General features: G+C 42.6%; 1 protein-coding gene across 1 annotated transcript in view; it reads right to left on the reverse strand.

The window, feature by feature from the left end:
* LOC100026396 (A disintegrin and metalloproteinase with thrombospondin motifs 7) overlaps positions 1 to 13732 on the reverse strand; it is a 128352-nt gene that overhangs the window by 90244 nt on the left and 24376 nt on the right. The window contains exon 3 of the mRNA XM_056797242.1: positions 592 to 787. Coding sequence (XP_056653220.1) covers positions 592 to 787 — 196 coding nt within the window. The remainder of the gene's footprint in view (positions 1 to 591; positions 788 to 13732) is intronic.

A 13732-nucleotide genomic window follows, 5' to 3' on the forward strand; every position in this document is an offset into this window, starting at 1 on the left:
CCTGGAGTCCAGGGATTCAAATCTGGCCTCAGGCATTTCCTAGCTGTGTGGCCTTGGGCAAGTCACTTAATCCCAACTGCCTAGCCCCTGTCGCTCTTCTCTCTTAGAACTGAGGCCAAGACAGAAGATTAAGATAGAAAAAAGAAAAAGAAAATGCCCAGAGTTTTGCCCAAGGAAGGCAAGAATCATGGGATCAAATACCATATGTAGGGTTGAAGGTATAAGAAGATTAAGGAAGGGGTTGGGGGCAAGAGCAAGAATTAACTCCTCGATGGTGGACATCAACCTACATTGCTTTGGGATGAGACCAAGGATCACTTGCTCCAAGTAGGCAGCTGCCAAACTTTCAAGTGTCCTCGGTGGATGAATGAGAATAGAAAAGAGCAGAAGAGTACCCAACCAATGTGCTTCTGCATCTGAAGAGTGAGCTTTCCTGCCTGCCTACAAGGTATAGGTATCATCAGGCCCATTTTTCAGATGAGGCAACTGAGGTCCAAGAACTAGTAAACCTCTGAGCCGACTAGAGCCGCAGGCTTCCTGCCTCTATTTCCAGGGTTCTTCCCATTGCACTAGAGACCCCAAAAAAGGTACCTTTGATGCCACATGTGCCCAGGACCCTGTGGAGGGGACTTCCTGTATGCGCTTTGGGCCCCGTCCTCCAATCTTCCTGGTGTTCTGGTGTCTGGCGCTTGTAAACCACATGAGGCTGGGCCACCCCAGCCCTGGGCTTGATGCCATCCAGTGGTTCAATAAAATAGTCTTCATTGGAGAGCTGGAACACACCTTTCTGGGTTGGGGACAGGATAGGAGGAGGAGGGAACAAGAAAACATAATTGCTGTGTGTCAATCATGGAACCCAATGGGAATAATCAGCTGAAAGCATGCCTCTCCCCAGCACCCTCAAAATCAAGACCACAACCTTTTGCTTGGCATTCAAGGTCTTCTCCATTCTGGCTTTAATCAACTCCACCCCCCCATGTCCCCTCCCATCTCCCCCATGAACCAAGCTTGTCTCTTCCTTGTTCCCCCAGTCACTCTTGCCTCCATGCTGCCCCTCAGGCTCTTCCTGGGAGCTGCTGCACCCTTTCCCTCACTTTTCTCCTTTGCCAAGTCTATTCACCCTTCAAGACCCAGCATAATGTCCACCTCCTCCAGGAATGCTAATCCCTCCCTGCCCTGAACATCTCTACGGTATTTCCAACTTTTCCGGTACAAGCTGGCTCTTGACTATATTCCTTCTGGTGCTGTGGCATCGTTACACCATATCTCATCTTCTCAGCTAGACTGGAAGCTCCCCAAAGGCAGGGATTGCATGTTAAAATGTTCATAAGTTCATGACAGCCTGCACCCCTCTGGATGGCAGGGTAAGCCCTGTAGAGAGAGAGCCTCGATAGGCAGAACGATAATAATAACTAGACTATAGAGTAGAGTCTGCCGAGCCTTTTACAGATATTATCTCCTTTGATCCTCACAACAATCCAAGAGGTATATCTACTGTTACCCTCATTTTACAAATGGGGAAACTGAGGCTGAGAAAGTTTAGTCACTTTCTCAGAGACACAGTTAAGAAAGTGTCTGAAGCAGGCTTTGAACTCAGATTGTTTAAGTCTAAGTCAAACACCCTATCAATATTTCTGCCTGGGACAAGTGACGCCAAGAGGCTCTTAACCCAGTTTTTTAGGGAAGTATGGAGTAGGCAAGTGACCTTCTGTCACCATTCCTCACAGGGTGAGGGAGAGACCACTCAGGCATCTCTCCTTTGAGGGGAACATGTGGAAAGCATCAAGGAAGATGACCACGTGTTCTGGCTGGTCAATGAAGACATTCGGAACATCTGTGGCCTTTGCCAACCCTTGCCTGGGGACAGTGGGCTCTCCCCCAACCTCAGTGCCAAGATGGAGGCTTAGCAATGGGAGCCTGAGCTTAAACACACTCATGGGTGGGGAGGCAGGGGAACACGGGTGATGAAGGACCTCCCCACCTCCCCACAGCCTGTGCCCATCGAAGGTCCAGGGCTCTCACCAATTGCTGGTCAACACTGAGTCAACAACGTACAACACCATACGGCACTTCCTTGCCCTGAGCAGTGGTAGAAGCAGAAACTGGGGGCAGCAAAGGGCTTTAAAAAACTGTCTAGGGGGCAGCTGGGTGGCTCAGTGGATTGAGAGTCAGGTCTAGAGATGGGAAGTCCTAGGTTCAAATCTGGTCTCAGACACTTCCCAGCTATGTGACCCTAGGCAAGTCACTTGACCTGCATTGCCTAGCCCTTACCACTCTTCTGCCTTGGAGCAGTATTGATTTCAAGAGGAAGATAAGGGTTTTAAAAAATAAAATAAAATAAAATAAAAGACTGTCTGCCCTTTGATCCAGCCATGCTGTGTTTGTACCCCAAAGAGATCATAAGGAAAAAGACTTGTACAAGAATATTCATAGCTTTGCTCTTTGTGGTGGCAAAAAATTGGAAAATGAAGGCATGCCCTTCAATTGGGGAATGGCTGAACAAATTGTGGTATATGTTGGTGAGATAGAATACTATTGTGCTCAAAGGAATAATGAACTGGTGGGATTCCGTTTCAGGAACTGGAATGACCTCCAGGAACTGATGAGAGTGGGAGGAGCAGAACCAAGAGAACATTGTACACAGAGATTGATACATTGTGGCACAACTGAATGTTATGGACTTCTCTACCCTCAGCAAATGCAGTGATCCAGAACTATTTGGAGGGACATATGAGAAAAATGCTTCCCACATCTAGAGGAAGAACTGTGGGAGCGGAAACACAGAAGAAAAACAACTGCTTGATCACATGGTTCGATGGAGATATGATTGGAGATGTAGACTCTAAATTAGACTCTAAATGATCACCCTGGCACAAATATCAATAATATGGAAATAGTTCTTGATCAATGACATATGGAAAACCCAGTGGAATTGCTCATTGGCTATGGGAGGGGATGAGAGGAGGGAAGGGAAAGAGCATGAATCATGTAACCATGGAAAAATATTCTAAATTAACTAATTAAATAAATTTTTTCAAATTTAAAAAAAAGAAACTGGGGGTAGCAGAGAGTGGCTGACCTGGGGAGGAACTCCCTCCCATCCTGAGGAAATTAATGATTGTGTATTAACATGCTGGTTATTGAGATGTTGACAATATTGCTAAGAAATGTTAACAATGACATTTGTGTTCATAACAAGTTCCTATCACCAATAATAGGCTCCGTGTCCCCACACTGTTAAAGGAGTTCACGTGCCTTCCAAACCCTCTAAATTCAGAGCCCATGATGAAGCCACGTGCTTCCCACAAAGATCTCCCCCCAAAAACCAATTCCTCCTAAGCACCTGGAAAGCAAAAAATGCAGCATCTGCTCAGGCCACTTGAGTAATACAAACACTCAGGTAGGTACCATGTAAATATTATTGTCAATTCATTTAATGCCTCCAAGAAAGCCAGCTGGCTACATGGTGACTCTCATTGCCCTGCCTATTGCCAGCTCATCCTCCCATTGCTGATGAGATGGAGAGTATTAAATGCAGCTCTTAACACTCTCTTTCCTCCCCCCCCTCCTTGTCCCTTAATTCCAAGTCTCTTGGATGGTTCTTTCTTCTGAGCTGATTCCCCTGTCTGGGAGAAATGGTTTCTGCTTTTCCCTGTGAAGCTTCCCCTCCCCACTTTCTTACATAAAGGAACATAGAAATACAAAATAACCTATTAAGTGCACAACCCCTATCAAAAATAGAAATCCCTCCATGATTTGCACCAACTGATGGTCTCAAGGTGGCTCCTACTTGAATACTTCTGGGGATGTGGAGCTCACTAGCTCTCCATAAAATACATTTTATCAGAAAGCTCTAATGATTAGAGATGAAATCTGCCTCCTTATTTCCCTATCTACTGGTCTTCTTCACAGGCCTTATAGTACTATATAGTGAAGGGCAGTGTGGTACAATGGAAAGCTCACTGGATTTGGAGATGGAGAACCTGAGTTTGAATCTTGGCTCCACCACTTGCTAACTGTGGGCTTTGGACAGGTCTCTGAGTAAAAGAAAGCCTCTCCGATTCCTCCTCATCCTACATCTGTGATCTATGAGTCCCTTCAAATCCTTAAAGACTGCCATCCTCTCAAGACATCCTCGTTTGCCCCAAATCCTTCTCTTTTCCAGGATGAACGCCTCTGGTTCCCTGAATGTCCTGGGATGGTGTGTCTTTGCACAGCACAGTCTCTAGTCCCTCCACCATCTGGCCTGACCTCCTGTGGATGCCTTCAAGCTTCTCAATGTCCTTCCAAAAATGAGGTACCAGAAGCCAACACAACACTTCACTTTAGTCTATCAGCCTAAATCCATGTGGAGTTTTCTGGCTCCCGTGTCCCCCAATGGACTCTTATGGCTTTGAAATCCCCTAAACTCCTCGGATCTTTTACCACCAAGATGGCGGAGATGCACCCAATAAAACAAGGCTCTCTGCCTCATACCAATATATCGTTGCTTGTTTTCAATCCATCTTTATTCTTTCCTGATGCCTCAGTTAATGATCCAATATGCCCTCTTGCACCTTGAAGCTTGTCCATTTGAGCTTCTTAGGACACTGCTTTTATGATATTATTCTCTTTCACAAAAAGCTCTCTGCTACCTACAGAATAAGGTCCAAAACTCTTCAGCCTGGCATTCAAGGCCAACTTAGACCCACAATATATTGCTAGCATTTTCTCCTACTACTTCATTGCTTCAGCCAAACAGATCTACTCATCATTGCCCAGAATGCCAGGCTTCCCCATCTCTACAACTTTGCTTGTTGCCTGCTCCTCACTAACCTTACCCATCTCTAAAGGTCCTTCTTCTAGGAAACCTTCCTTGATCCAATCATCCAATAAACATTGATTAAACACCTGTTATGTGCCAGGCACTGTGCTAAAGCCAAAAAGGATCTTCTTTTCCCATGAAATCTAACAAGTGACAAACATTTATTAAGCACTAACTGTATGTATAGCACTAGACAGACATTGAGAAAGATACAGTTCAAAACGTGTCTAAAATTAGTTGTTAGCCACAGACTTTACAATCCAGTAGGATGGTCTTCTAGCACCTTGTTTGGCTCCATCTTGGGTGCTTTTCACTTTTCATTTTTAGTATTTTATTTTGTATTTTATAAATAAATAATTCATAAATAGAAATCATAAATAAATAATTTATGAATATGAATTATAAATAAATAATTTATAAATAAAATTATTTTATAATTTTTTATTTTGTATTTTAGTCATTTATATTAACCCTCTTATCTCCCCTACTGGAGTCTAAGCACCAGGAAATCAGAAATTTTATCTTATTTTCTCCTGTAACACCCAGCAAGATACCTTGCACATAATAAACATTTAATAAAGGTTTGCTAAATGAATGAGTAAAGAATGAGCACCTCACTCAAGCCTTCCCCTCCAGGAAGATTTCACTGTCCTCTCCAGCTGGAGGAGATTTCTCATTGGATAATGGGAAAGCACTGGATTTGGAGTTATTAGACGTGGGTTTAAAATCAAATTTGACTACTGTAGGTGACTTTGGACAAGCCATATGTCCAGTGTGGGCCTCAGTTTCCCCCATTTCCTCAGTGCACTGATACCAACCTCACTCTTCCACAATCAAGACATTCTATCTCTCCCATGTTCTCCTTCCTTATCAGTGCCTAACATCTTCCCTGGCTCCTGTTAAGTGCCATTTAAAGTTCCGTCTCCTACAGGAAGCCTTTCCCAGACCTTGCAAATTCTAGTGCCTTCCCTCTCTTATTTTATTTTTTTAAAGCCCCCCCCCCCTTTCATCTTAGAATCAATACAGTGTGCTCTACTCTAAGCTTCCCTTAGTTCTTCTAGTCTGTGTTCTAAAGACCTTTCCAGCCTTGACATTCTCCATCAAATCTACCAGTGACCCAAAGCTGGGAGGGAGATCTCAAATGTCAAAGGCAGTCGATGTCCAAAAAGGGCCAGATGGGGCCAAATCTCACAGTTAATTAATTAATTGGTGCTAATTGGCCTTAGCACCAAGAAGCCTTGGGTTCGGGTTCTACCTCCGACACCCACTGGCTATGTGACCTTGGTCAAGATCACCTCCTGGTGCTCTAGACAACTCTCCAAAGGCATAAAAGAATGTGCCCCGCTTGCACGGATGGAGGGAGTTTCTTCTACTCGCTGTTCCCATGCCAATGACAGCACTGGTCCAGATCCTATCCCTAAAAGTCTTGGCTTTGCTTGGGTCTAAAAAAAGAATAATCTTCCCAAATAGGAGATGGGGGAGATGAACAGAAGTTCTGAAAAGGGACCCCGCAGGTTCTGAGACGGCAAGCTTACGAGTCAATAATGAGATGTAGCTGCCCCAGAAGCTTATGTCATCTGAGGCTGCCTCAAGAGGCAGAGACCAGGAAGGAGGAGGTGATGCTCTGGTCATCCTTTGTCCCAGACCGACCTCATCCACACTCATAGGCTCAGATCTGGTCAGAAAAAGAGATTGACAAACTAGAAAATATTCATAAAAGAAGATCTCAGGGGGCAGCTAGGAGACTCAAATGATAGAGAGACAGGACTAGAGGTCCAGGGTTCAAATCTGGACTGTCACTTTCTAGCTGTGTGACCCTGGGCAAGTCATTTAGCCCCCAATTGCCTAGACCTTACTGCTCTTCTGCCTTGAAACCAATATATAGTATTGATTCTAAGACATGAGGTAAGGGTTTAAAAAAAAAGAGGGGCCAAGCTGATTACCATGATATGTATCAGTTGAAGGACCCTTGGATGCTTAGCCTGGAGAAAACTTGAGTAGGAGCAAAGAGGAAAAATAATTTTTTTACAAAACATATTATTTCTATTGACTATCTCTACCTAATCCTGTCTCTATCTCGTTTGTATTTTTGTTGTTGTTCAGTTGGTTCTTGGTCCTATCTGATTCCTCATGACCCATGTGGGGTTTGCCATCTCCTTCTCCAGTCCATTCTACAGATTGAGAAACTGCCTGATGTTTCCCTCATTCAATTGGGAATTCCTTAAAAGAAGGGACTGGCTTTACTTATCCTTGTTTCTTAGGGTCTGTGCATAATAGGTGTTTAATAAATAATTATTAATTAATTAGTAAATAATTAATTAATGAATACTTATTGACTATTAGAAGAGGAAGGGAGTTCAGTAAGAACCCTCAGTTTTGTTCCGCATGGATTCAAGAGGCAGAACCAAGAAAAATATTGTAGAAAAAGAGATAAATTTAAACTTGCTGTCAAGACAGGCTTCCTCTTACAATTAGTGCTCTTCCAGGGTAAAATGAGGACATCGAGGTGGCAAGATGGATAGAGCACCAAGCCTGGAGTCCAGAAGATTCATCTTTCTGAGTTCAAATCTGACCTTAGATACTTACTAGCTGTGTGACCCTGGGCAAGTCACTTAAAACTCTTTGCCTCCATTTCTTCATCTGTAAAACGAGCTGGAGAAGGAAATGGCAAACCACTCCAGAATCTTTTTGCCAAGAAAACTCCAAATGGGGTCTTGAAGAGTCAGACACAAGATTGAAACAACTGAACAACTATAAAGGAGGAACAAGGAAGGACAGGATCATGGGACAGAGTGGGGTTCTCCCTTCCTGGAGACTTTCCAGGTGGCCACATATATGAAGTGTGTTGAAAAAAAGGAAATTTCTGTTGCAGGTATGGATGGCCTACCTGGCCTCTGGGCCAACCAACTCCAAGATTCTGAGAGTCTGTGAATGAATGATTTGGGAATCTGGGAGTTCTTGCTTTAAGGCCCGCTGACGACTTGGCTTCCAAATCTGAAACTGGGCTAATAGTTTGGCCAATTAGGAAATATTCACCGATCCTGAGATCCTATTTGCTCTTCCACTAAACTCCCCTGCCCAAAAAGTCCTAGAGTTGTTAGCTCGAAAATAAACATGCATGCTCTTTCGCATGCCCCCCAATATCAACACCCAATGAACCTTCTCCTTTATCAGCTTCTTTCTTCTCCAGGCCAAGCAGCAGTTGGAGCTGATCTGGAGAAATGCCCAGTTGGGCTCTGCCCACATGGTGCTCTTGCCATGGGACACAGACCCTTCTTGAGAATTCTGAGTGGGCAGGAGCTCTAGAGTCAAGGGGGCAGGCTTAGACTCTTTGTTACATTGATTTCTCTTTCTTCCCCCAGCCTAACTCTTGTAAGTGCTCAATGGAATTGCTGCCCTTCCCTGACCCCCTCCTGAAATCTGGGTCGTTGCTGCAAAGGCCAAATGCTCTGTGCAGACTCCATTCAGTGGCCCTTCCATCCTCCGTTTGGCTCTTTCCATTTCTGAGTTTGGCATTTCTCTGCCTCTATTCCTATCTCTAGCTAGGGAAAGAAGAAGAATGCTGGACTGGGCATAGGCTAGCCTTCTGGACTCTCTTCTTTGGTTCCGATGAATCATTTCAAAGGCAGGGCTCCCCCACTCTACTAGGCTTTCACTAGAGAGAAACAGAGAACCATTATGTTCTCACTGTTCCAAAGGGTTCTCGTCTCCAGGGATTTATAGAAATGATAGAATCCTCCTTTTTTTAGACCCTTGCCTTCTGTCTTGGGGTCAGTTCTAAGACAGAAGAGCAGCAAAGGCTAGGCAATTGAAGTTAAGTGACTTGCCCAAGGTCACACGACTAGGAAGTATCCAAGATCAGATTTGAACCCAGATCCTTGTGACTCCAGGCTTAGTGTTCTCTCTACTGAAAGATAGATAAAAGAAAGAAATGAAATGAAATATAAGAAATAAATGAAAAAAGAAAGAGATAAAAGAAAAAAATGAAAGAAAGAAAAACTCTTTGAAATGGAAGGGGCTATCTAGTATAGATATCTCCTTTCAAGTATCAATTAATGTTAAGCATTCATTAAGTGCTAACAATGTGCCAGGCTCTTTGTATCACTGATGGATGGTCTTCCAGCCTTTACTCGTCCATCGGTTAGAAGTCTGTATTCTGGCTCCTAACATCCTGAGTCCGCTACTCTAAAGTGTCCATTAGCTCTGATGTTCTAACTTCTAGACCCCACGTTTCCTCCATTCCTGACATTCTCCATTCCATGTTCCAAGGTGACTCCATCTCTAAATGTTCAAATTCCATAGATATGGTCTTTGATCTCATGGCCAGAACAATAGGGAAGGAGATAGAAGGTACAACTGTCAATGATCTTTCAACCCAGTCATTATTACTCAGCGCTTTAAAATTCCAGGTCCAAGTCCTCAAGCCATTCATAGCACAGCCCAAAGAACAAGACTTTTCCTGTGGATGCATACTACAAAAAGAAATGCAGAAGCAAGGAGGAACGCTCCCCAGAGCCACACAGAGGTTCTCACACTCCTCTTGCTGTCCTATACTTCCAAACAAACAGAACAGGCAGGAGAGAATAAAGGGCTGCTGGCCTGACACCAGGCAAAAGGACCAGCTCGTTCTTGCTCTTTGCTGCAGCCTAAAGGCAGCCTTTGGAGAGAAGAAAGGCCAGCACTCTCTTTAAGGCTACTAACAGTAGCTGTTGCCTTCCTGTTCCCACACTTGATCACCTGCCTCGTTTTCTTGACCCGGTAAACATCTAATATGAAGTGATCATTTACTCAAACAATTGAGTAGAAATTAGACATCTGTTCATCAGAAAGAGCTTCGTCTAGAGGATTCTGGGGGGAAGGAATGTGTATTGCAAAATTGAGGGAGATAGTTAATGCTAGAAGACATCTTTAGATCTCACCAAAGCTAACCAGAGGAGAAAAAAGCCTGATCCTACGTGCTCTTCGTATCATCCTTTTGTCAGGTCATGTGTATGTTTTATTGCCCCAGCTCCAGTGACAGCATCCTGAGGATAAAAAGCTTTATCTTCAAATCCTCAGTATCTCCAAAGGTCCTTTGAATGGGGCTAATAAGTATCCAGGAGGCATTTGAGAAAAAAAAACTGAACTCAGTTAAGGCAAGGAGGTGAAGTTGTGAGAGAGTTTGGTGGGAGTCAGAACCCAGTCCTACTCAAGCGAGTCACTTCTGTTTCCTAAACCTCAGTTTCCTCATCTGTAAAATGGAGTTGGACTGACTGATCTTTAAGGTTCCTTGCAGCTTTAACATTCCTTCATTCTAAGAGATAACAGCCCTTGCAGGAATGGTCACAGTCATTCAGGAAAGCAATCTGGAATTATGGAAAGAAAGTAACTAAAATGTCCATCTTATTAAATTCAGAGAGCCCATTGCTATGAATATACTCCAAAAGGTTAATGACAAAAGGAAGGCTTCATATACACCAAAATACTTACAGCGACACTTTTCAGGGTAGAATATAATTAGAAACAAAGATGCCCATTCACTGGGGAACAGCTAAACAAACTGTGGCACAGAAACATAATGGAATATTACTGATAAGAAATGATGGCCAGGACGAATACAGAGAAACATGGGAAGACTTTTATGAACTGGTGCAAAGTGGGGTAAGCAGAACCAGGAAAACAAAATACAAAGTGAATTAAACCATGTGAATGATTTTTTAAAAGAGCAATTAAAACTTGGCCTCAAAGAAGAGCTATAAGAAGACACTACTCTCAGTTGTTTTGGAAAAGCAGGGAATTGTGGTTGTGGGACAGCGCCTATAATGTCGTACTCTTAATCTGTTGATTAGTTTTTGGAAATTTTTATTTGTTTTTTCATTTCATTCTTTATAAGTGATAGCTCTCTGAGAGGGAGAGGAAGGAGGGATGTAGTGGAAAAGATTAGTGATTTAAAAAAGATGTCAGTAAAACTTATTTGAAAAAAAAGAAGCCTTTTACAGATCTAAGATTTTTTTGTTCTATATTTTTCTTCTTTTTGCTCACCTACACATAGACATCATTAACATAGCCGAGAGTTTTGTTGACTCAATTCAGAAAACCATGTCAGACTCTTTGGAAAATTTCTCTCCTCCTTTATGCTTTGCAAGACATTTATATAACACTTCCTTACTTATAAACTACTTTGTCTACATAATATAGAGGGGAGAATACTGGCTCTGGAATATGGAGGTCTTTAATTCAAATCCTACCTGTGATCTTTATTCCCTGTGAAACACTGGCCAAGAGATTGAACCTCCATGAGTTTCAGCTTCCTCATCTATAAAATGGGGAGTAGAGGGGTGATTAGATGGCCTCTGAGGCCCCTTCCAATTTTAGAACCATGATCCATCTCATAATCTCATCTGTTGCTATTATCTTCATTGTGGCTTGTTTGCTTAAGGCTGAATTCCACAAGACAAGATGACCAAAAGTCTCACAAAGAGATATTTATGATTACTTTTGGACACAGAAAGTAAACAACTCATTTATTCATGCCTATATTCATGAGGAGAACCTCTGGGCTCTTTCCATATAGCTTCAATTTCTTTACCAACAATCAGGGATTTCTTAACTATGGGTCAGGCATTGTGCTTTATGCTGGGGGGATAGAAAGGTGAAATAGTCCCTGCCCTCAAGAAGCTTACACTTTTTCTGTCTTCTGGTTTCATTTAGGGTAAGATGGAGCCGGACTGATTTGGAGAACAGAAATGGTATTATAGAGTATCAAATGGTTAAATTACTGTTAGTGAATGGTCTAAGAACCCTCTGATTCTTAACATCTTGCCCCTTTCTAACCACTCTGCTGTCATCTCCATGGAAGGAACCCATGGAATGAACCAAGGATTGTTTTGTATTTTTATCTAATCCACAACTTACTATGACCCTACAATATATAATCCAGGAGAACTTCCTGGATGTTGACAAGAATGGCACAGGTTAAGTAGGCCTGGAGAGCAAGGATGGAAGAAAGAGGCACTACAATGAGGCTGAATTCATCCAAGTCCAGAAGCAAATGGTCTTGGACCAGGTGAACTTATCCCAGGTTGAACTCAGATCGTCATCAAGCTCTCGAGTCCAAGATGATGGAAAGCAAGGAGCCAAGAGACTGATGGAGCATCCCAAGTACTGTCTGAAAACCCTAGACTGTGTCCTCCAGCTCAGCCATGTGCTCTTTCCCCATCATTAGTTCTTCTGCCAGACAAGGGGCAGGCAATCTTTTGGGGTGAGGTGAAAAAAATGGAAAGAAGCCACTTTCTGGAGCTTTAACAAACAACTAAGTCTGAATAGGAAACAACCGTTAAGGTAAGGGCTGTAATCAGAGACAAGGCTTTTGGAAGCAGGTCTTTTCAGGTACCGATTGCATTTAATCCCACATGGTTGCACTTTGGAAATTTAAAAAGCAAACGCTGGTAGAAAATCATGCCATTCCTCTCTGTTGGTTGGTGTTGTCCTTCATACTCAAAGAGGACCAAAAATATCATCACTGGTGACATCTTTTGACTAGCACATAAATTGGATTTAAGTGAGGCAAGAGTTGCAGTCATCTGCCTCACCCTCTCTTCCAAAGTCATCAAAGTCTACGGTAAGATAAAAGTCAAGACCATTGGGGATAGCCCATGATGCAGGGGATGACCTTGGCTTCTTCGATGCTTCCATTAGCTTTGATGAAAAAGGGGGTTCATTAAAATAATGCTTCCAGTCTTTTCCATTTTTCTGCTCTTTTCTTTGGTAGTCCTTCAATTTTCATATTTAATATTCTTGGAATGACTTTGCATAGTTTAATAACTTGCTAAGTTTTCTTTAAACTTGGTTTTTCCCTTCACTGCTTCTCTCTATTTTATAAGACAACCCAGTTGGGCAGCTGGTGGAACAATAGAGAGACTGCTGGACCTGGAGACAGGAAGAACTGAGTTCAAATCCAGTCTTAAATAATTATTAGCTGTAGACTATAGCCAAGTCACTTAACCTCAGGCTGCCTTAGTTTCCTCATCTATAAACTAGGAATAATAATATCACTACTTTCCAAGATGGCTGAAAGGATCAAATGAAATAGTTTGCAAAACGCTTCTATTATTAATTATCCATCATATTTCTTTGTAAGATTTTATTATAATTGTGTGCTGCTTTTGGTTTTTATCTTTCTCCATTTGGCAAAGAAGTCATATGTCTGCTGATTAAAGTATGAAGGTGGCCTCATTGTGGTGATTCATTTATAAGTGAACTAGGGTCACTTATATGCAAATCTAAGGCATCTTTGAGGAAGATATTAGTAGGGAACAAGTATAGGTCTATAATTAATATTGCACAGCAGATCACATCTTTATCATTTCCCAGTTAACTGAAACATGTAGAGAAATAAGATCCCTCTGTGATTATTGTTTGGTGTGAAAAAGATTTGATTCTATAGAACAAAATGCCACCTTATAGATGCTTTTACAACAAGAGGGCTCTCAACATCTGTCAAATATGGAAGATGTCGCAAGAGAAACAATTGTGTCCAGGGACCCTCTGATAAAAAAAAAATATCAGGGGAGGTATAAAAGGGAGAGAGATGAGCTTGCCAAATGTATTCACCACTGTTGAGGAGGAGATCCAGCACTGAGTCCAGGTTGAAGAGGAATTCCCTGTGGAGGGTAAAATGGGGTGGTCAGGGAGGACTCGCACCTCTGGTGTGAGGGTTTGCTAAGCCCTTTTCAGGGTTACTCATCTACCTTTGGCATCCAACTCTTACCCCAGGAAAATCATCTCAGCAGACAGGCCAAGCCAGTTTAAAGGTAACTGATAGGCTGGTGAGTAAAGGGGATGTGAAGACTTCTCCCAGAAGAATGAGTAACTGAGAACAATTTGTTCCAATGGCTAAGATGGTAGTGAAAGCTCTGTGGAGCCTTTAGAGCTTGATCAGACATCAAA

This window comes from Monodelphis domestica, chromosome 1 (assembly GCF_027887165.1).
Source record: "Monodelphis domestica isolate mMonDom1 chromosome 1, mMonDom1.pri, whole genome shotgun sequence".
Lineage (NCBI taxonomy): Eukaryota > Metazoa > Chordata > Mammalia > Didelphimorphia > Didelphidae > Monodelphis > Monodelphis domestica.